Raw genomic sequence first — 23,656 nt, forward strand, 5'->3', positions numbered from 1 at the left:
TTATTAACATAAAAATCACTTTTTTATTTTCACGAGTAGCTGGCAGCATAATCATTAAGGCCTGCATATTTAGAATGATCAATCTGGCCAAAAATAGAAAAGCACCATCTCAATTAAAAACTTTTATTTATGGACTTTAACTCGTTTGGTTTTTTGGGTCTTACTTGATAAGTGCGCATTAGTCAAACTTAAGTTGCGGCTGGACTTAGTGGTGCGCAGTTTTCTTTCGTCTAGCAAACTGTTCATGGTCTATTAATTGCCGAAGCAGCTCATTTTCTTTTATGCATCAAGATGCGCACATATAGTATTTTTTTTATAGCCTCAATGGGTCTAATAAATTATATACCATATATATTAAAAATCGGAGAAGATCTCATGCCAATGCCCCGCGGTGTTGCTTAGAAATTTTCCTCGATTACGATTGACGATTGACGATTGAAACCGAAACTGCGATTAGGGCAATTCACCATGAACCATGAGCCGAGGCAGAACAAAAGACTAAGGCAACAAACTTGAGTGCGCTTGCGGTTTCTGCTGGCGATGTTATTGTGTAGTATAGTATAGTATAGTATAGTATGGTATGGGATTGGATCGGATTGGATGGGTTGGATAAGTGGGCGCGGGACAGGTGACAGCGAAACCCCTCCATGTGCATTCAGCTGGATGACTTTCTCCCTGCCGCAGCTGCTCCAACTTCTAAGTGGCACTGCTAATAAGCCACAGGGAATTGTTATTTGCTGTTTTTGTCGCTGCACTTGTCGTGGGTTCCTATCGCTCGCAGTGGGTAGCAGGGGGTATGCCCAGCAGGTGTTTTATTGCGCCACCAGCAGATGAAAATTCCCGGAATTTTGCGAGCTCCCCTCACATACCATTGTTCATAGTTAGTTTTATAAGAAAAACGCAAGCACACATAAGAACTAGTAGTAATCATTTACATTTAAACATTTTAAATAACAATATTACTAAGTATGCAGTTATTGCTAATAGTCCTAAAAATAAATATAATAATTAAGAGTTTAATTCTTAAAATTTGATTTGAAAATTGTTTGGTAAAGTGCTCTTTTTAATTATAATTCATTTTTGTTGATTAAAATGTCTTTATTAATATATTTATATTGTCAAATATAATGTGAAAAGTGTATAACGTATTTTGAATAAAAAATAGATATCTGAAGGCTTTTATCATTATAATATTAATTTGTTGTTTTGAGCGACCACTATAGAAAAGGTAATGAAAGTTAAGAATTTGTACTATTCTAGATTAAATAAAAGGTGTAACCCGACATTTTCTAATATCCGAATTTTGAGTAAAATACTTCTTTCAATATGCTTGACTGGGCTTTACTTTTGCTTGCTGATTTTTTTACTTATGAACCAAAAACGTATGATTTTCGATTGAAATCATTCAGTTAACCTCAGTGTTTGACCCTGAGCATCGAAGGGTCTAACCTTCCGGCGACGGCATTTTCATTTGGGCGACTCGCTCACTCGGAAAACCTCTCGCATCCACATCCACATCCACAACCACGTCCACATCTACGCTGAAATGATATTAATTGCCCCGCACACTTACCGTGGAGTGGGTACTTAGGTGACTTTCATTGTCTTGACAGCGGTGGATTATTATGCGGCAGGTGGGTTTTTTTTCTCTTTCTGTTTTGTTTTTTATGCTCCACACACACACACACACATACATGTGTGTGACTTTGAGTGCAGCTCCAGTTTAATCACACTTTTAACTCCGTTTCACATAATACTAATTTCATAATTTGCACCACCCAACCAGGCAACGCACCACTCCACCGCCGCAATGTGCTGCTGCTGCTGCTGCTGCTGCTGCATTTTCACTTTTACACATCGGTCGGGGCAGTGTGATTAAAGCTTTGCATAAGTGGTGTGGTGTTTTTAATTTTGTCGATGGGAAAATGCGCCCCGGGAAGTGCTTCCCAGAATCCCGTGGATTCCGCGGATTCCCGCAGATTGGCACCCAACTAAAAAAACTCGAGAGAGCTCGGTCCTAGGCGTTGACATGCCTCGTAGGCAATCCGCAGCTAGCGGATCATAATTGCAGCTAGATGGGTAGCTAGCCCACTTCACTTGTAGCCTGAGAAGCTGGAGATGATCAAGTTGGGGATGGGGATGGGGATGGGGTTCCTCCTCGAGCAAGCAACTGTCAGCGTGTAAAACAGCGACGCAGCCATGATCATGACCATGATCAAGTTGTAGCTGTTGGTGTGCTGCTTACCTCGTCGCGGGTCCAATAACTTGCTCAGGAACTATGTGTGGGTTGAATACAAGTGAAAAGCTTTAAATTGCAATTCAAAAAAGGTTTAAAAACAAGTACACACCCTTGAATTGAAAATTTTGAAACATTTGGTGATTAGTTCCATCTTTATCATGTGCTTTTTGATATGCATATTTTTAATATCCTTTTTATTATTTTTCTATATATTTCTTTTTAATTATTTTTAAGTAACTTTAGAAAAATATAATAATATTGGCCAGCTTTCGATTTGCGCAGTTAATTGTTATGCAATTTTAGTAATGAATTTAGCTGTATACTGAAATAAAAAAATATTTCAAAACTCATACACTTTGTTAATTACTGAAAGTAACATTTTTTTTATTTTTGAAACATAATAATTGAGACGTAATAATTAATGGTTAAAAAAAAACCCCTTCGTAGAGCATTTGCAGATTCGCATAGACACAGTTTTTATTCATAATAGCCCCATCTGAAAGCCCTCCCCTTGGGATGTTGTTGGTTGTCTTGCGGTTGGCAGTTGTGCATCTTTGTATCTTGTATCTGTCGGCGAATGAAATAGCACGTACCATATAATCAGGCGGGCAACCCAAAAAAATAAAAATAAAACAAACAGTGGAAATAAAAGCCAGCAAATAAGAAACGGCAACCGCCACAAATCAGAGACTAAGAATGAAAGTTAGCCTGCACTTGAACAATACAAAAAGCCCCCTACATTTTTTGAGGTTTTTTGGAAGTCTTTTGTCAACGTAAAAATAGATCTATTTATATAGCCGAACCCCGAACCCGAACCCGAACTCATAATTTCCCATCGCTAGCCTCAGTTTTGAGCAGACAATTATCATAATTATCAATGCACTTTTCACACTTTTCACACTTTCCATGCGGTGTGCTCTCCAGCCGCCGTTTTGTGTCATTTGTCACAGAAATTATGCATAAGTTTCCGCGCCTGCTCGCTTTCGAATTGGAATCGCTTAGTCTTGGTCGTGTCTTGTCCGGGGCTCCATTGTTACACTTCCAGCCAATTTCGATTCTATGGCCCATTGTCAACCCTTCACCTTCCGCGGAATGGCGGCAAGTTTAGGGCCGCTTGAGGCCTCATAAATTTCGTCGGCAACGGAACAATGACAAATCGATGACGGCGTCAACAAAATACAAAATACAACATTTGTGCGACATTTATAAACAAATTTGTGTGTTGATTTCATTTCTTCGCCGCCTTTATCCGATCGTAATTGTGTGGCTGGAAAGTGAAACCATCGTTAATAAATAAGCTTCGGCATTCCAATAACTCAGCACAATGGCTTTTTTGAACTGGAAAACCAGTAACTTTCGAACGCATTTCGATGCCACACATAAGGCGATTAGTGCAAGATCAAACTGGGGAACAGTTATCAAAAAATTATACAATTTATATAACACTTGTTGATAGTGCTGGTCGATTGATTGCCGGCTAAGCGGATTGAAGGCAAGAATTAACGCGACAGATCTGAATAATTTTTAAGCCGATTTAAGCTCTATATTAAATGCATTTGGGAAAAACAAACTATTACTAGTGGGGAAAATATTTGATTGACTTGATTGAAAAAGTAAAAGTTAGAGCTTTCCATAAATCAAGCCATTTAAATGAGTTTTTTATTATAATATTTACCGATGTATATTTATTGCAAGAACAGTTTCTTGTATTTAATTAACTAGGTTAAACACCTTTAATATTATGAATAGTCGAATCGAAACAATAGATACAAAAACATTTGATTTATTAATATTAAAGTCAACTCCGCGTCGTTTGTCTTTGTCATTTTCTTAGTCTGCAGTAAATGTAAATACATTTTTTTTATACCGTTTCTTATTCCTTAGTTGATTTATATATATTCTTTACCCCCCCTGGGATTTTCTTTGATTGGCTAGGAAAAGCCTGACCCAGAATATAATATTCAATTTAGGAGCATTCATCACTGTCTGCCATAATACCATATTTATCCTGAATTTTCTCCATTTTCCTGTTTACATTGTGAAATTGCAAAAAGCATAAGAAATGCGCAAATAGCATTGTACAAACAGACAGAGTAAATTAAAACTTAACAGATTAAAGGGGTTATATATCATGGATCGTATCGCATAATCATGACAAGCAATTCGTGCCTGGGACTAATCCAGCTTTTTATTCGTGCACCGGAATCCGATGACCTTTTCCCAGGATGAGGGGCAGGTGGGGATTGGAGAGGAGTGGAGTGGAGTGGAGTAGAGTGTGTGGTAGTTTTAGTGGAGAAGCTTGACCAGACAACCTGCCACATCTCAATTGGCGCTTGACCAAAGCAGAGGCTCTTGACATCGGACTATGCAACAAGTGGCTGCACAAGAGTGTTGCTGTGCTGCGTTTTCGTTATGTTGCGGATCTACACTCGCAAAAAGGAAACATCAAATTTACCAATTCTGTAAAGTTTTGCTTTCAATCGTTGTGTACATAAAATTAAAATAAAAATTTAATAATATATTATTTCTTACGAAAAATTATCATAATATTACATTATTTTTATATTTTTAAATTATTATGGATAGATGGATGCACTTGTTTGTTACTTAAATAATCAACAAGGAGTTTCATATTTACTAGTTTGTCATATCTTTTATCTTAGAGGTTTTCATTTTTATTTAAAAAAAAATTGTTTACTCAAAAAATGGTAACTACTACATTTTCAATATTATTTCTTTAACTTTTTAAAGCAAACATCGATTTTAATATTTGTTCTACCTTGTAAAAAACAATTTCTTAACATTATCTGGTGGAAATGCACATTTTTCGCTGAGTGAAGATGATCGGGCTATTTTGCTTTTGTCCAAACGTTGCTGTTGCCGTTTGAGAGTGTCTGATATTGCAGATGTTGCTGGTGTTGCTGGCCATGTTATCGCTGTTGTTGCCACTGATTGGCGCCGTTGTTGCCACGCCTCCGGCCATCCATTGCTGCATTGCTGTGGCAATTTCTCGCCTCGGCTTACATAAACAAAAAAGAGAGATAAAAACATGGATTATCAGTTTTCGGGAACTGCCGAATATTTACCATGGAATTGGCAACAATTTATGACACTTAAATGACCACAAAAAGAAATGGCAAAAAATATTCGGACCGTTATTAGGCTGTTGTGACAAACGAAACAAAAGGCAGACGTTACACCACATTCAAGTCGTGCATAAATAATGATAGATCCGCATAATATCACACATATATTGATTGATTGTGGCATCGACTTCCGGGGGTCACCACCTGACCAGATTTCCGGCTCCTGCTGTTCATGTTGCTGTCGGCTCAAGTTGCTGGTGGCATAAGTTGTGGTTGCTCATGTTGCTTTTGCTGTTGGCCATGGCCAAATGCGAATCACGATCGTTGCTCGTTTTGCCATCACTTCACTCTCGTTTTGGCTTTTACTTTTCGGTGCCCCCAAAGACTCGCACATGACTTCACTTTTACCGCAGTTAAAGTTCGTCATGGGTCGTCTATATTCGCCTCAGCCGCCCCTCTTTTTCTAACTTAAATAAAATCCACTGGTCCCCAGACGCATTATTTTTGTTGAAATGAAGAAAGAATTACAATATAAATAGTTTGAAATAAATTAAACATTATTGTAGTAAGTTTTTAAAAATTGTAATTTATTAAATTCAATTTCCACAAAAAGAAAAACATGGGAAACTCAAGCCTTAAGGAAATTATATTAATAGATTGTTCTTGTTTAGTAAGTATAGTATAGTATGGTATAGTATATTACAGTATAGATTATTTTTGGTTAATAAGCATGAAAAAAGACCAAAAGGATTTCTTTATGATTTAAATGCAATTTAATGGAAATATCATGATGAATTAAAAAGAATAGCCTTAAACCCGTTCATGCCCACTGTTGCCAACAATATATAATAATAAAGTTATATAATTCTTCAATAGCCAAATCCTATTTACATTAAGCATATACATATATTAAAATTTAAAAAATTTAATTGAAATAATCAAAGTTCCATATATTTTTGCTTAACGTTGGGAATGTATCCAATGAGAGAAGAAAATTATTTATAAAAGTTTAAATTAAAATTGCTGGCCAGCTTCTCACAAATCGTCGTTAAAAGAGCGCACGCAAAAGCCAAGCGTTTTAATGACATAATTAGGCGTTGTTTTATTTTTTTTTTTGGAAAGGTGTTGCTCTCGAGAAAATCCCCGTAAGATTGGGGTGTCCGGGGGGGTCGACTTCGAATGCCCAATGCCGAATGCCACCCAGTTGGACCGAGTTGTTTCGCCTGGTAGCGGCGGGTCACCGCCCAGCCTGATTGATTTGACCCCGCCAAAAGGGGCAGACTTTCACTGGCGTGATCTCTGGGTCCAATCCCTCCCCACTACCGAACCATGAGTATGTACATATTCATGATAATAACCCCCGTTCGGAATTTGGAATTTGGAGTTTGGAGTTTGGAATTACCGAAATGCATTCCGTGCTGCACAGATGATGTCTGATGATGGGATTATTGCAGATGTGCGATTATGTGCGATGATGTCATCTCTGGGAGCCATGGGTTCATCGAGCATGGATCGCGGTTCGCGGATCGCGGATTGCGGGCCATTGGGAGCAGCGCAGATCTGGCGGCGACTTTTCTGCGAAATCAATTTGGTGTAATTATGTAACTGTAACTGGCGGCCCCAAAAAAGACTGGCGCTCGCTCGAACCTCACTCAAGTCATCAATCAGTCGAGGGGCCCGTCATTAGCTCACATTTCATCGCCTAACTGCGATGCGATACGATCCGATGCGATGCGGTCAGGTGGGATCAAGTTTTCATCTTGGAGAACGGAATGGTCACATGACCAGCTTCTAAATACCACAAATTTAATTAAATTCATTAGAGCTTTCATATTCAAAATATTAAATTGAGAGGATACGAAAACTGGAGATATTTTAAAAAATGCTGGCAAATAATTTTTATTTGACCATGTTATCTAGGTTTTTGGCAAAAAAATGTTCATTTTTAAATGCCAATTGATTGAGAATTTAATAACGAGCCTTATGACATTCCATATTTTTAATATTATTTCCGAGGTAAATCAAATTGTGTGTTTTATTTGGTTAAAATTCCCGTAGGTCATATTTTACAACGATGATGTCTGAATCCAAAATATTTTAATTGATTATGCCAAGTTCTGGACTTCCTTGAGCTTCGTTTATCCAGCCAACCCAGAAATCCCTGGTGTAATCACTGGCATCACCGATTCCGACTGATAATCTCCGCCTTCCTGTCCGCAGACAATGACAAACAGACACCTGGTGAGCTGGTTGCCAACGGAGTGCGATCCGTGGCCAATTTAAATGGGACTTGATGGCGATTGCGATGGCGATGGCGATGGCGAGTGCGTTCAACTGGCTTGCTTCCCCATGGAAGCCGGGCCACTTGTTGGCCAGGTTTATGGTCGATCCATTAGCGCTGCCTGCGCGCCGGACCATTTGACTTCATTTGATTTCGAGAGCAGATGCCAATTGGCAATAGCCTTTCATTTGGCAGTCCGCCTCCTCCAGCTGCTCCTCTGTCCCCATCCTCGCCAGAGTTCAATGGCAGCCACCGACAATGGACGAGTCATCTGGGAAAATCGATCTGCGGCTTTCTTGGTGGCCCCGATTTCTCATGGAATTCTCTTGCGGAATTCTTCGAACAAATTGTGGAAAATTCGAGGTTGAGCCACTGACACTTCCCGCAATTCCCATTGATGATTTGCAGATTATTGAATCGCCACTTTGCGGTGCAGTTCATTTGGGTCAAATCAACCAACACAGGCTTTCCTTTTCATCATTTTTTTTTTAACTTAATCAAGTAGTCTTTGCTTCATACCTATAGCCCACTTTTATTCTAAAAAAACCTATAGTTGTAGGTACATCAAAAATATTTCACATTAACTTTAGGTGTCTTGTTATCTTAGCCTTAAGTTAGAAATTGAAAATTTTTTTAGTATATACAGATTCTGCATCTTGCTAACTAGTTTTAATTTTGCTTAAAATTAAAAAAAAATAAAACAGGAACAAAAAGTTTTCCAAACAATTACTTATTTAAAATTTTAAAAAATGTGTGTTAAAAAGTAATACATTTTTGTAAATTCTATACATTTGTATTGTTACAAAAACAATAGCAAATTATTTTGAAGTATTTTGTGCTAATTTATTTGTTAGCTTATAAGCAATATAATATAATTTTTTTTAACGCCGTTATTCGCCTGTGACATTCACGAATAAACATTCAATTTAAAATACTTCAATAAATTATTTCGCACATTAACAAATTCTATGATACAGCCGCAACATCTATATGCAGTAAAAGACATCGAATTTGTAGGGCCAACGGTGGAGATTGGCCATGCTCTCTCCCAGTTTTCAAAGACGTCGCTCAAAGAGCCACAATCGACCGAAAAATAACAAATTAATTTCACTTTCTTTGTAAGTGAGCTGCTGTTGCTGCTGTCTTTTGTTGCTGTTGCATGTTGCTGTTGGTGTTGGCCCGGTGTCTTTGTGGCCATTGTTGCTGCAGCAGCGACAAGCTCGACTTCAGGTTTATTGACTGCGTCGTCTGTGCAATTAACTCTTTTTATACATTTTTTTTGTGATTTGCCCGCTCTTGTTTGCGCCTGAATGGACAGTGGGAGGCAGGTGGGGCAGGTGGAGCATAAACGCCAGCCAGCTCGGTTGCCATGGCCCAATGCACCGCAGGGAACTGCCACGCCCACTGCCATCTGACACCGACTCCGACACCGACACCGACTCGAAGTCGCGATCTCCCTGACATCTCGTCTCGTGGCACTTGTGGCACACATATTTTCACCCGACAATTAGGGAGTGCTCGCAATGGCACTCTCCAAATGAAAATAATAATATTTTTGGTTTACATTTTTCATTCCCTGTGTGTTTCGAATTGTTAAAAATATGCCTACAGTGCGTTTCAGAGCTTAATCTAGTTACATCAATGGATTACCTGTTATGATGCATGGAATGGGATACAGAGATCTGGATTTATATTCGAAAATATCCCAAGTTTTACAAGTTTTTCATTTTCATTCGATTTTTGGTTCATATTAATATCGGCAACGTTTTAGATTTAAACTAAGAAAAGTGCTTTTGAACATTATTTAAAGGCGAATTTAATCAGCAGGCCTCAAATGGCGTATCGAGATCTCGCTCAGTATTACAAAAAAAAGATTCTTAGGTTAATCAGTTAAAGCATGCCTTTTTGCGCCTATTTTTATCACAACATTTAAGGAATCTAGTTTAGACATTCTTTGTGTTACTTAAAATGTACATTAATAAGTAGTAAGTACAGTGAAGCCTTTTTTGCAGTGGGACATGGGTCCGGAAGTCGAATGGTATTTTGATTACTTAATAAATGCTTAATACATTTTTAAAGTCAGGCAAACATATGTTTTTTTTTTTGTATATTATATCAAAATGTAAGGGAATTCGATGCACAAAAGTAAGTGTATGTTGAGGATAGAAATTCGTTGGCCTCTTAGTTGCGACTTTAGCTGCCCTAATCAGGTACGATAGGCTTATGAAACGCACTGTACAAGTATATAAGTTCATCGTGTATAAAAGTTTATTTATACTTCTATGAGCCTAATCGATCACTTCGCGAATACTGCTGTAGCAAATTATAGCTAGTTTTGGACCGATTAGGGATTAGGGCCGGATTCACGCAGCAGGCCTCCTCCTCCATTGGTCGTTTAATAGTCCTTATCACAGTTGAACTCGTCGGGCAGACTCTTGCCCTCAGCCAGGCACATGGACGGCACATCCGCCTGCAGCAGCCGGCGGATCGCCTCCGGACCCAGCCACTCGTCCGCCTTGCTCAGATTGCGCGTCTGCACCAGCTCGGTCACCTCGCGGTCCATTAGCATGCGCAGCTGGAAAATTTTGCGGGCCACATCTCTGGCACAGCCGATGCGGATCCAGGAGTCCAGGCAGAGCTGCACCTCCGAGCCGAGCGGCTCCAGGCGGAAGTGCTTGCCACCGGCCAGGGCTACCATTAGACCGCTCACCAGGGTGGTCTGCTCCAGCGAGGATCGCTGCTCGGCGGTGCGTGTCTTCTCCACAAACAGGATCCAGTCGCTGGCCAGGTTCTTCTGCTTCTTCCTGCCCAGCAGGCAGGAGTTGCGCGACACCTGGCAGAAGGGGTCTCCCTCGGCCATCAGCTGGTGCTTGTTCTCGCGGTCCATGTAGGCCAGCTTCGGATAGTAGCCGGCCGTCAGGGCCAGGCGGATCAGATTGGTGTCCTTGGCAAAGGACGAGGCCAGACGCACCTTGGCTGGGTTGGCGCCGAAAATGCGCGTCACCGATTCGCGCAGCGTGCTTACCGCCGAAACGAACATCTCCATGGAGTGGCGGCACACAGAGTTGCGCTCGCAAAAGTCCCCAATGTCGTAGCGTGACAGGCTGGTGAACTCCTTGTAGAGCTTCAGGGCAGCCAGCGAATCGCTCATCTGGTCGCCAGCAAACAGGAGTCTGGCGTTCTGCTGGCCCGACTTCTTGCCGCGATCCGTGGTGAGCACGAAGGGATCTTTGACAGAGTGAAAGGCCGCTATGATGGTCATGCTGCTCGCGCAGCGCAGGTAGATGGAGTACACCAGACACTTGGCCATCTGCACGCCCAAGGGCAGCTCGGCAATGATGCGTCCCAGCGGCGTGATCCTCTCCTCCAATTCCTTGATCACGCCCAGGAGCTGCAACCTGGAGCAGGCCTGCAGCACGGCCTCCGGCTGCGGGGGATCCAGTGCCTTGGCCAGAAAGCTGGCTATAAGCCTGTCCGGAGCCGCCACCTTGGTCAGCAGACATATCTCGTCCAGGCTGCGCCTCATGATCTCCGGCACGGTGTACAGGCTCATCCTGGCAAAGCGGTCGCTGTCGTACAGACGATAGCAGATGCCATGGCGCAGGCGTCCGGCTCTGCCCGCCCGCTGTTGGGCATCCGCCTGCGAGATCCACACACTGGTCAACTGGGAGGCATCCGTGCCCGGGTCGTAGGTCTTCATCTTGCAGCGACCCGTATCGATGACGTACAGCAGATCCGGTATGGTGATCGAGGTCTGACCTAGGTTCGTGCTGAGGATGATCTTCAGACGCAACCCGGGATATACCCGAAAGACCCTGCGCTGCTCGCTGGCGTCCACATGGCTGTGCAACAGTAGAATCTGGATCTGGTTGCGCGGCAGAGCCGATTCCAAGCGGTCCATCAGCATGGTCATATCGCTGTATCCCGGCAGGTAGACAATCACCGCTCCGGAGTCGCCGCTGCGCAGCAAAAGTTCCAACAGCGAAACGATCAGATCGTTGTCGATATCGGGATCTATAATCGTGCGACCGCCGTAATAGGCGGCCAGCAATTCGCCGGCATCCTCTTCGCCCGTCGGCTCGCCCAAAAAGTTCTCCATCCTGTAGGTCATGTAACCGGTCTTGCTGAGTATATCCTCCAGGTGAAAGATCCTCACCTCGAAGCTGCGTCCCTCCACATCCATGACGGTGGCCCCGCCGAAGTACTTGGACAGCGCCTGCAAGTCCATGGTGGCCGACATGAGCACCAGGCGCAGGTGGCGATTCTTGTCCAACTCCAGCTTGCTGACCAGCAGCAGGAAATCGGTGTCCAAGTCGCGCTCGTGCACTTCATCGATGATCAGATGGGTGGTGCTTCTGAAGAAGGCCTCGCCATCCATGGCCAGGGCACGCAAAAGGCAACCACTGGTGGTCAGCGAGAGGACCGTGTGGCTGCTGCACTTGCCTGGCGGTGAACGAGTATTGTTTATGGTTAGATCTGATTGGCTTGGAGCCTGAATGATACTCACTGTTCATGCGAATCTGATACCCAACTGTGCTGCCCAATGCTTCGCCGCGCTCCTTGGAAATGCGTTCCGAAACGCTGGTCGCCGCTATGCGACGTGGCTGGCTGACTATTATCCTCACCGGAGAGCGATGCTCGGCGGCCCACTCGAGGATATACTGCGGCAGCTGCGTGGACTTGCCCGAGCCAGTGGCTCCTTTGACAATCAACACCTGTGGGAATAAATCAAGTTTTAGTAGGGGGGAATGGTTTAAGTTTCTACAGTAGTATAGTATAGATCTGTAAAATGCGAAAACAGTTTTTAAAGTGGACAAAGCCAGTTTTTGTAGGAGGAATAGTGTGCTATCCTTCAGGAAAGTTTCTGCTGGTAAACAGATTGTGGCCTTATCAAAGTAATGTAAAACAGATGCTTTTTTTTAAATTTGGGAAAAGATTTCTTGAAAATAAAGATTAGTAACCTGTTCGCTCTGCAGGACGTTGAGGATCTTCTCGCGGTGCTGGAAGATGGGCAGGCGCTGTCGCTCCTGCTGCATGCTCCTGTTGAGGGCGACGGGCGGGATGAGACGGTGGCCGACCAGGCCAAAGTTCGATGGTCGCCGATCCTGCTGGCGCAAGGAAGCCGAAGTACTGGTGTTCGGAAGACGTTCCACGTGAACGGTCAGCTCTTTCAGAGCTTTGGACAGCTGGGCACTCATGTGCAGCTTGGCGTTGTCCAGGCAGAGGTGCTGGAGGCCTCCCGTCTGTGGACGGGACATGAAGAGGATGCGATTGTCCTCCGGTCCCTTGCTCACGGTCTTGATGCCGCGACTTTGGGCCAACTTATGCACGTGGCTGCGCTGGGCCTTGGTCAGTCCGTGCAGCTGGAGCTCCGGATCGCGGCTCTGCAGGAAGTCGCCGATCGTCTGGCGCAGAGCCTTCTCCTGCTCGCGGTCCAGGCGATCCGCATTTTCGCCGGCTTCTTTGGCGGCCTTTACCGACCTGCTGCCCTTCGTCTTGGCGGCACTGCGATCGCCGGACGACGACTTCCCGGCTCCCTGCCCGTTGACCAATATCCCCAGTGCTTGTCCCTGCGGCGGAGCACCCTTTTTCTTACCCTCGCGACGGCCTTTGGCCATCTCTTTCTTGCTGTCTGCCATTCGATTTTTTAAACAGTTTTCCCAGAGTTTCAACGTTTCAGTGCGACCGTACCAGACGTAAAAGAAAATACCACTCAAATCTAGCTGACAAGTAGAGTGACCAGGCGGTAGTTTGCCTTGAAGGTACAGCTAAGCGGTGACGCAAACTTACTGGACGACTCCGATTGTATATTTAAATATTTATTTGACCTGGCGTTAAACGAAAACTTTTTTTTTTAATTTTAATATGAGTTATATTATTATACAATTGACAAGCTCAAATGTCCTGCCATATGTGATAGGATAGTTTTCTTTGTAGAAGAACTTTTATAGACTAATTTCAGAATCTTCCCATTATTATATACATATTAAATTTATATTATAAATAACACAATTCTTTTTATAATTTTAATTTAGGTTCGATTATTATATATTTGAATAGCTTAAATACATATATATATATATATATTATTTTACCTGCAATTTTGTATAGGATATTTTTCTTTGTAGAAGAACCTTAATTAACTATCTTCATATAACAAGCCACTTAAAAATTTAACGGCTTAAATTACATTGTAGGAATTAAATAATGTTTAGTTTTTTTAACTATTATATTTAAAAGTTAAAAAAAAGTTAAAAATTACCTTTACCATATAATTAAACATTTTGAAATTCTATTAAAGCTTTCATGCGAATGTGAGGTAAAAGCTTTGCGATATATTTCAAAGATTTTGAAACAAGCCTAGTTGCCATCTCCCTCACTTTGGTAAACAAAGTTACAACATTATGGTTTCAATTAGCTATTCTATTACTGATTTATCTTTTATTCAATTTACAATTACTTTCTGAACGGAATCTCCTTTCTATTAACAGCAAAGAAAAAATTAAATTTAAAACATTGGTTTATTTCTCCAGGCTATCATCTTTCTCCTAGAACTTTTTGTCCTTTTCTTTTAGACATAGCAGTTTGGACTTGTTTTGGGGCATTCATTCAACCTGGTTAGCAATGAGTAAGGTAATCTAACTATTAGATTAGCTTTGGCTTGAAGAGTTCTTTGACTGTTTCAACAAAGATCTTCTCGGAATCAAACTTCAAGTTACATATTGCTCTTGGTTGAATTGGTCTTCAACTTTTTAAACAAATCGATTAGGTTTAGAAAAAAAAGTGTTTATTTCGCCTTGGTGGGCTTTTCAGGAACAGGTTTCTGTGGCTCCTCCTCCTCGCTTTCATCCTCCTCCTCCTCGGAATCGAACTCAGAGTCGTCATCCTCTTCCGAATCGAAATCCGAGTCATCTTCGTCCTCGTCATCCTCGCCAGCGAGATTCAGCTGCTTGATCTTGTCCAGCAGCTCGTCGCGTGTGTGCGCCACCCGTTTGGCCTTCTCCTGTGTCTCCAGCTGCTCCTCGTCCAGCTCATCCTCGGCCGCCGCCGGCTGCTTCTTGCCCTTCTTCATGTAGCGCAGGAAGGCGCGCCGCTTGCGCTCCGAGAAGGACTTGACCAGGCGGTCCATCTCCGCCTGCAGCTGCTGCTCCTCGCGCGGCGTGGGCTGGGCCTCCTCGATGGCCACTTCGTCGGCGCTCTTGAGGCACTTGGCGCAGACGTGCGCCTTGATGGCGCAGTCGCGGCAGACCACATGGTAGGCCTTCTTCACCGTCCGCTCCTTGCAGTGCGCACAGGTCTTGGCCTGCGACAGCGGCTTGTACTTCTTGTACTTGATCTTCCACTCGATCTGCTCCTTGCACCGCTGGCACACGGTGGACACGTGCATTGCATTCAGGCGGATCTGCTGGGGCGTCTTGTCGTGCAGGTCGTTCTTGAAAACATGCCGATTCTTGTGCTTCTGCGCACGTGTGCGACTCACATTGCCCCGCTGGCTGCTCATCTTTGGCTCTTTTCCTTTGTTTTTGCTATCAATACAAAGTTTATTAGGTCCACATTGATTTAGTCAATTATTTAATTCAATTTACCTGCTCTAACTAGGCTAATTTGATCACAGACAATATGTTTCTCGTTTAATTGCGTGCAAAATAAATAAAAGTATGCCAGTGTGACCGTTGGCTGTTGCCTTGACAATACTAAAAGCTCACGCAAAAGAGCTGGTATTTCTCATGAGTCGCCGACTGGCCGTTCTGTTCGCGGCGGGAAATTGTGTCTCCTTGGAAAATCGCGTTTTTATTAATTTTTCGCTTGTGAAAAATGAGTGTTAGGGTGTCAAAGGTTTCAGGAACGTTAGGAAGTTGAGTATTTCTTGGAAAGCACTTGATTTCACCTGTTTTTAGGTAGCAAGCGATTAACTTATTCTTGTTGAGCAGCGCTGTGCTGCCAGATCGGTTTACCGGCACCTTGGCATTATTATCAATTTTTTTTTGGTTTGCGGCAATTAAATAATCAAATAGTGTATTTCTTTTTTTTTTAAGTATTTCACAAATGCTTAAAGTGTGTCGGAAACCCCATAGAATAGAAAGAAAATTTCTTTGCCTTGCCAGATTATCAATATAAAATGTTTGAGCAAGGTTTTAAACCACAGCAACTCTAAAACTGTTTAGCCGGGACTCAAACAGGTTATGAAAGCGGCTAAAAGCTAAATGCTATAAATATATTTTAAACAGTTTTCTATATTTGAATATTTATATTTTTGTTTTGCAGAACCTGGTATATTTCGCTGACCAATGGAGTACATTTTTTGCCAATCTAATGCTGAGTAGGCCGTTTTTATCAATAAAATGCGCGACCTCAAGCAGCGTCTCTTCGATCTGCTACGCTCCGGTGGCAACAACAACAACAGCAACAACAACAGTAGCAGCAACAGCAACACGAACAACAGCAGCAATTCGAACCACAACAAGGGAAATAACCAGTCCCATAAACAACAAACGCATGTGCCCGCCCAAAAACCGAAGAAACTACACGAATACACGGCCGCTGATTGCAATGCGGCCTTCCTGCGGAAATACCATGATCTCAGTATAAACAGAGATCGGGAATTGGACAGGGAAATGGGCAGGGAAAGGGAGCGGGAGCGGGCTGGACCTGGTCCAGGGGCACTGCCGTCGCCCAATGTGATCTACTTCAATGAGAACCTGTCGATGGCCAGCAAATACAACGTGCGACCCTTTCCCCTCACCCGCTATCCCTCGTGTCCGCTGAGCAGCTTCGGCGCAGCCTCGCAAGAGGGAAGAGGTGGAGGTGGAGGTGGAGGAGCAGGCGGTGGTCGCCAGGAGGGCAGTGCTGGCAGCAGTTTGGGCGAGGAGGACACCGAAAGCGAACCCTATCACTTTTGCTCCGACGAGGATCGCAGTAGTCACACCGCCACGCTTAAAATGCGCCACCACCATGGCCTGGAAATGGATGCCTCGGTGAACGAGGAGGATGCCGATCTGGAGGACGACCAGGCCGAGTCCCAGCTGGACTCCTTCTGCACCCTCTGCACCTCCACCTTCAGCTACAACAAGTGCTGTCGCTTCTGCGAGAACTCACTGTGCGGCTCCAAGTGCAATTCCGAGCGCGGATCGCATGCCAGCAGGATGAGCCGCATCAGCCACATCAGCAGAGGCCTGGCCAGTGGCTATCCCGCCGATCCGGACTTCGATACGCACCAGAATCCACTGCAGCAGTACAGATTCGGAGGCAGCATGCGAATGCTGGGAAATCATCAGCCAGCGGCCATCAGGTGAGTGCTCCCAAAAACCTTGCAAAATTATTTGATAGCCATGTTTATAAGATAGTTTTCGTGTTTGACCTTACTATTAAAAAAATGGTACAAGCAACTAAACAATTATTGAACTCTTATTTATAATAATTTAGCTAAAAGATATTGGAAATCGAAAAATCTTGATCTTGGTAAAAAAAAGCCAAATCAATATAAATTTGTATGAGTAAATTTTTTAAAATGATAAAAGTTTTGGCCAAGTTTTTAAGGTACAAACTAAGTGTTTTTTTATTTGAACTTTTAAAAAGTTCCACATCACAACTCCTGATTCCTTGGAGGGTAGCTTTTTCCAAGATATTTATTTAAGGTCAATTAAAGCCCCAACTACCTTAAGTTTCTTTTGACTTTTTTTATGGGTTAGACATAACCAAATCCATTAAGAAATTAAGTAATTGGGCAATCGTGGTGTCAATTATCAATTCAATTTGTGGCAATTTGCCATGCTTTTCTTTAGGTTCATTGATGCAAACACATAATTAAGCGATAATTTCGAATCGAATGCTATTCGATGCACTTTGTGGCATTGCCGAGGGTTCAAAGATCGAACTTGCAGTGGCTGGGGCGACAAAGTAAACACGTCGTAAAGCGATGTTGCCTCATTAGTGGCATCGCTAATGAAGTGTTTTCGTATTTCTATTAAATTGCACTGGTTAATTAGTCGTAAGACTTTGATTGATTACATTTAAATGGGCCTCGGCAGCGGGATGCAGGCGGGGAGCCAAAGATCTTCGAAGCGCCAACCAGAGCAACGAACGACTCAAGCCAAACAATTATGCACAAAACCTTAAACTGGCCATAAACAACCGTTAGCGATGAGGTTTCCGCGCATGACGCGCCACCAGCTTGACCATAAAAAAGCATAAATTCTATTGAATAAAATTATACCCACCACAGTAAACAGAAACAACAACGGCAACAACAGCAACAATAACAGCGGCAAACCAAAGAAAAATTCCAGCATACTGAAACTACAAAAAGGCGAGCAAGAAAAAGTCTAGCAATGTGCAAAAAGCGCATCGAAAATCAACTAAACACAAACGCAGCACTCGAATGAGCCGATGTTTACATCAACAGCAGGGGTACGAAGAACAAATAATGCACAAGTTTCAAATACTCTTTTTAAGGAAAATGGTTCAAGAAAATATATTTCTGAATTATATAATTAAAATTTTGAAAAAACAAGAAGCTTTCAACACGGGGTGCTTAACATTGAAGATAATATATATTATATTTCCAAACACTCCAAGTTATCTTTGCAAATCTTAAATTTATAACTAGAATTGCTTTTTAATGTTCTTAATTTTAATACTATTTGGAATCTATTTTTTTTTTTACAATATCAATAAAAATAGTTTAGGTGTTTAAATTAAATATTATTCCGAAACAAATTGGTTTATGAGTATAATCAAAATAAGCTTTACTCAAAGTAGTAGTATATCAGTGATAATTTAAAATACCCCCTCAAAAGAGTATTAATAAACATATAAACATCAGCGGCTACAAGAAGAAGGCTTGGCCGAGAGCTTTCTCGCTCGGCACTTCTTTGGGGTCCGCTGCTTTTGGCTTTTACATTTCTTCGGCGACCGCTGACCAAGCTGGTCCAGGTCCAAATCTCCGTGCGATCGTCTCTTGCGCCACCTCTTTCTCCGGCTCTTTCGTCGTCTCTTTCGCCGACTGCAACGCCATCTCTTTCGCCGATCGCCGCGTTGAAACCTGCGACTCAAACAAGCCGCGACCATTGTTCGCTCAGCACGTGCCGCGCTCCACGAAAAGAAACAGCCGTTTTCAGACTCTTTTTCCACCGTTTACCGCTAGCAAAACAAAAGACTTAGGCAACGAACTTGGTTTTCATTTGGAAAAATGCAGTTGCATCTCTAAAAATACGTTTTTTTTTGAACAGTTAGTGTCTTTATTGAAAAAAGAAAACATGGAGTTACAACTTGTGAAAAACATGTGCTTTTCCTTGTGAGTGAGCGTGTGTGTGTGCAAGCAATCAATCAATCAAACAATCATTGCTGGCAGAGCTGGTTATTGCATACCTCTCGAGGAAATGCTGTGCGGTAAGTTCTACAGACTAGAACCAAATTGCATGGAAAAGAATTTTAATAGCGAAGTTTATTTTAAAATTTCAAGTTAAAAAAAAAAATAGAATAAGAAAACATACATGGTTAAGTTAAACTATAATAGAGAGCATGATTTTGTGCTTAGCATAAACAATTAAAAGTTGTGTAAAAAACTGATATAGGAGTATTTTTTTTTTTTAATAAAAGATAGTAATAACTTAGTTGGTCAAACAATTGTTAAGGTGCATTTTTAAAAACCATTAAATATGTTGCCAGTTTTATGGTATGTTATATTATAGTTATAAATAAATAAAAGCTTAGATTCTTTTAGCTTTTGTTGTTGGACATTTTAGAACCAGCCTTTTGAAGTTTATTGAGCTACACTAATGCTCTCTTTGCAATATATATGCAACTTTTATATCAAAGAATTATGTATTTAAAAATCTCTAGTATTTATAGAGACAAACCATTTTATATGCAATTGCTTATTGATTGCTTAGGATTACCTTTTTAAATCGAAGACCAACTTTCTTTAAGAACATAGCCAGCTTAAAAATCTTCCGCACCGCAGGCCATGGCAAACGGGCTCGAAATAGTCGATCCACGAATTGTTGATGACTTTCTCCGCAAGACACGACGTATCATCATTTGCCTTGATTTGCCTAAGTTATACAACCCTTTGGGTTGGCTCTGATTATACGACTTGCTGCGATAATTACGACGGGCGTTGGTGTTGTAACCGCCGAATACCGTACGCCGAATGCGTTTATGTGCAACGTACCGCCATGCCATTCGGTTCCACAGCGAGTGCCGTGATAAATGAACGGACCAGCCTGGCCATATCCATATCTCTGTGCCCATATCCATACCCAATTCCACTGACGTGTGCGGCGTAGAATCTGAAAGAAAAAAAAACAAAAAAATGGGTAATAATAAAAGCGCATAAAATTGTGTTTTGTTTCGGAGTTGCACACACACACACCCCGATTTCCACTTCGGAAAACTCGCTCATTATTGCATGGCAATTACTAAGCTTAATAATATTTCTTGCATTATACGTATATGATACTCTATTTTCTGGGTATTTTCTTTCTTAATACAAATTTGTAGTATATTTGACAATTTTTGTTGAGTTTTCCAAGTTGATGTTATTTAATTTATGTTATCAATTTGAAAAGTAAAAAAACTAATAGAAAAAAAAATTGTTAAGTTTCTTGTTTAGCAACTTTCAATCCAAGTCTTATAACAAGTTTTCAAAGCCCGTAAACGCTCTGTAATAATTTCGTGGGATATATTTTCAAGAAAAAAATTTCTAAATTTGTAAGGGTATTTTGATATTCGACTTGCTTTAGCTTTCTTTTTCACACTTTACTCACCATTATTTTTGATTGTTTGTTGCTGGCACATTTTCGGTTAATTCGATTTCAATTTGGCTAATAATTCTGTGACTGATTTCGAAGCCAGAGCCAATCAAATGAGATTATCTTCTGGACAGAAAGATGTCTGGATTTCGCTCCGATTTTTGATTCATTTCCGTTCGTTCAACTCGCTACTTGCAAGTATATCGCAAGACGAACGCAATGATTGCCAGACGCTCATTATTTTGCGGTATTATTTATTTGTGTAATTTGTGATTGCTTTAATTAGCAACGCTTTTGCTGATTTCCAAAGGAGTCCATCTAAAACTAAGCTAAAAACAAGGCAAAAAAAAAAAAAAACATCACAACCAAGAAACGGCAAAAGAAAAAGTGAAATTTCTGGGGGAACTTGTTTGCTCTAGAGGGGCGAGTCCACATACCCTCCTCCGATCCTTTTGCTTTCGTTTGCCCAGACTCCAGACTCCAAGGCGCTGGCTATATGTATGTATATATCGTATACTTTGATATATGCTTACATCGATGCGGTCAACAACCGGCTGGCGGTTGCAACTTTCCACCAATGTCTATTATTAAGGCAACCGTTTACATACGACATATTTCGCTGCGTTTTCATCTTTTCCATGTTTTCCATCGCCTCGAACGGGTTTCCCGCCTGTCGGTGTTGTTTGCTGTTGTGTTAAGCCGTGTGTCGTGTGGTTGTCGCCAATCGTAATTGGTCATTTGTCCAAGTGCTCCCAGCCCCAGCACCAGCCCCCGTTCGATTTGGCCAAGACCTGCACGCATTTGGTCATTAGCAGAGTGCAGAAAACCGCCGAGGGAGAGCCACAAGTCCACCAAGTTCATTGATGTTTGAAAGAGTCGTTAATCCATGTGAACGATATCCATTATAAGCCACTTAGGTTGTGTACATAAATTTACAATGAATTGTTAAAATGACTTATAGGAATATTCATTTATTTTGTTTCAATGTAATATCGTAAATGACACCTTAAAGTTTTAAAAAAATAGTAGTTTCCTGCCTCTAAATGCTTTTATCAAATGTAGATGCAAAGGTATTTTATAAAATTTTAAATGAATTTATTTATTTGTCATAATAACAATAATCTCAATTATATTTATACTTTAAGCTTGTTCTTTTATCAGTTATAATTCTTGAAATGTACTTGTTTACGTATTTAAATTATACGAATGTGATTTTGATTAAATGTTAACAAACGTATGTATTTATAAAAATAATTATTATAGATGTTCAAAGATTCCTTTTTAAAATTAATTTTATCCTTACTTTGCGTTATATTAAGTTTTTTTAACAGTAATGAGACTTTAAATTTACTTTAAACTAATTTAGATTTATTTATGGATTTGTATTTTATAAAATTATGAGAATGCAGTGGTGTTCAGCCTTTAAAACTATAGCAGTTTCCTCCATAACATTACCACAGATTTTCCTACTTGAAGCTTCGAGTATGTTGTTCGTTTCAATGTTGGTGAAGGGTATTCTGCATATGCATATTTGCATTCATGTTTGTCAGGCTGTTGACTCATTTGCAGTCGCCACTCCAAGGCAGGGCATTCACCGACCTCCTCCTCTTTTGGTTTTCATTTTTCTCAAGGGGGCGGGACAGGCAAGGGGGCGGAAGATCAGGGGATCAGAGGAGATCGGGGGAACGGACCACGACCTGTCACAACTCAGGCGAGTCTTCAGGTGAGCGGACAGATGCAGATGGCTCGTCTTGTTTGCCCATTTGTTGACGACTGATTGTTGGACAAATGTTTGTTTCTCGGACTTTTGCCATGGCTTACTTTCACAGACGAACTTCATTTGAATCGCATGAATGGGTGATTGAATAAACGCCGGTTTTACATATGAATGCCACGGAAGATTTGCAGAGAAAGATGGGTATACAAAGTAGAGAGAGAGAAAAGAAAGATAGGTGCTACTATAAATAAAAAGAGCAAAATGAAAATTAACAGAAATAAAAATATTTTTATAATATATATCTTCAATTGGCTTTAATACTTTTACTTATTATAATAATAATTAGTTTAATAATTATTCTTTAAACGATTTAGAGGCTTTTTTGCTATTAGAAAAGAAGGCAAAATTAAAGTAAGCTTACAGAAAATACAAATTATTAAAAAAATAGATATTTTACATTGATTTACTATTTTTTATAAAGAATATATAAATGCTAAAGCTAAAGTAGATTAAACAACATAAAATTTTGTATAAAATCCAAATATTTTATTTAATAATCATTTTAATTTAACGTCACCTTAAACGATTTATCAACAAAATTAAGTTTAGTTATTTCTTTTTACCTTTTTTTTCTGTGTGAGTTTTAAAATGCCATTTGACCGCTGATAATGTCCAAAAATTCTTAATGGATAGTCGCTCATCAAAAGTTCAATAGTTTAGCACATTGACTTTTGCTTTCTACTTTTCCTCTTCCATTTTTATCTCTTCTACTAAAATCACTCACAAGAAAGTGAAAACATCCCGCGTTTCGATTCTCGGCCGTTCGAAAATTTGAATTTGAATTGACTGCCGGATGACGGGATATATATTTGTGTGCCATGTGAGATTTTGGATCTTTGATGTCTAAATCGATGGATAGATGAAAACGAAGTATATACAGTTAGATCGAAGGCTAGCGGTGTGTTCTGCTTTTGATGGGCAAAAACAAAAGATATAAAAACAAAAGGGCGAAAAGTAAAAGTGTGCAAGTTGGGGTCGCAAAACTTCGAATCACGGAAACTAAAGAGTTAAAGCCCAGAAAGATATAAATATTTTAAGGCATTTTAAGAAAATTCTAAATATACACTTTTGTGTTTGATAATAACTCACAAATGTTTGTGTTCTTCATTTTACTTTAGCAAATATTTTAAAGTCTTTTTTTGTTTATATTTATTTAATATTTATTACAAATGGCATTTTTTTAAAACAAAGCGTCCTCTTAAATTTACACGCAATTCTCAATCTTAAAAATATTATGCTATTCGAGCAATTAAAATTAAATTACAGCTGGAATCTGTTGTGTTTTCCAACTAATATTCACATAAGTGCAGGAAAAAATTTTGACCCAATTTTGATTAGCATATTTATTTTCCTCATTTTTCCATATGGCGCAATTACCTAAAAATTCGTAATTAAATGGATCAAATCCGAATAGCAGTACCAACAACACTTTATTTTCTTCTTTCCTTTTTATTGCCCCACCATACTGTGCTATTAAGGCTTTTGTTGCTGCTGCGAGTGGTGCTTTTTATGTTCACTTCC

At 40.8% G+C, this 23,656-nt stretch overlaps 3 protein-coding genes across 7 annotated transcripts in view; 1 reads left to right on the top strand and 2 right to left on the bottom strand.

Annotated features, from left to right (window-relative positions):
- The window catches only part of LOC108136217 (uncharacterized protein DDB_G0283357), a 53,350-nt gene that overhangs the window by 796 nt on the left and 28,898 nt on the right, over positions 1-23,656 (top strand). For 3 of the 5 annotated variants that reach the window (XM_017257228.2, XM_017257229.2, XM_017257232.2), the window contains exon 2: positions 15,872-16,895. In XM_017257228.2, coding sequence (XP_017112717.1) covers positions 15,949-16,895 — 947 coding nt within the window. In that variant the 5' untranslated portion in view covers positions 15,872-15,948. Of the gene's footprint in view, positions 1-15,357; positions 15,462-15,871; positions 16,896-18,653; positions 18,995-23,656 lie in introns of those variants that run through there. The other 2 variants (XM_041707173.1, XM_017257234.2) reach the window with 2 other exon arrangements.
- LOC108136218 (DExH-box ATP-dependent RNA helicase DExH6) lies at positions 9,159-13,312 on the bottom strand. Its single transcript, XM_017257238.2, has 3 exons — positions 12,568-13,312; positions 12,114-12,321; positions 9,159-12,049 (listed from the first exon to the last, which is right to left on the bottom strand). Exons 1-3 carry the CDS (start codon positions 13,243-13,245, stop codon positions 10,002-10,004), a joined length of 2,934 nt encoding a protein of 977 aa, XP_017112727.1. The 5' UTR covers positions 13,246-13,312; the 3' UTR covers positions 9,159-10,001.
- Positions 14,021-15,296, bottom strand: LOC108136219 (uncharacterized protein C9orf85 homolog). Its single transcript, XM_017257239.2, has 2 exons — positions 15,193-15,296; positions 14,021-15,132 (listed from the first exon to the last, which is right to left on the bottom strand). The coding sequence occupies exon 2, from the start codon at positions 15,105-15,107 to the stop codon at positions 14,394-14,396; it is 714 nt and encodes a 237-aa protein (XP_017112728.1). The 5' UTR covers positions 15,108-15,132; positions 15,193-15,296; the 3' UTR covers positions 14,021-14,393.

This window comes from Drosophila elegans, unplaced genomic scaffold, assembly GCF_018152505.1.
Source record: "Drosophila elegans isolate 14027-0461.03 unplaced genomic scaffold, ASM1815250v1 contig_149, whole genome shotgun sequence".
Classification (NCBI taxonomy): domain Eukaryota; kingdom Metazoa; phylum Arthropoda; class Insecta; order Diptera; family Drosophilidae; genus Drosophila; species Drosophila elegans.

Bases quoted from the DNA above. Each gene is read 5' to 3' on its own strand.
- LOC108136219 (XM_017257239.2), bottom strand. From the start codon at position 15,107: ATGAGCAGCCAGCGGGGCAATGTGAGTCGCACACGTGCGCAGAAGCAC.
- LOC108136218 (XM_017257238.2), bottom strand. From the start codon at position 13,245: ATGGCAGACAGCAAGAAAGAGATGGCCAAAGGCCGTCGCGAGGGTAAG. The intron at 12,322-12,567 runs GTTACTAATCTT...TTATTCCCACAG, and splicing joins ACGTCCTGCAGAGCGAACAG to GTGTTGATTGTCAAAGGAGC. The intron at 12,050-12,113 runs GTGAGTATCATT...GTTCACCGCCAG, and splicing joins GTATCAGATTCGCATGAACA to GCAAGTGCAGCAGCCACACG.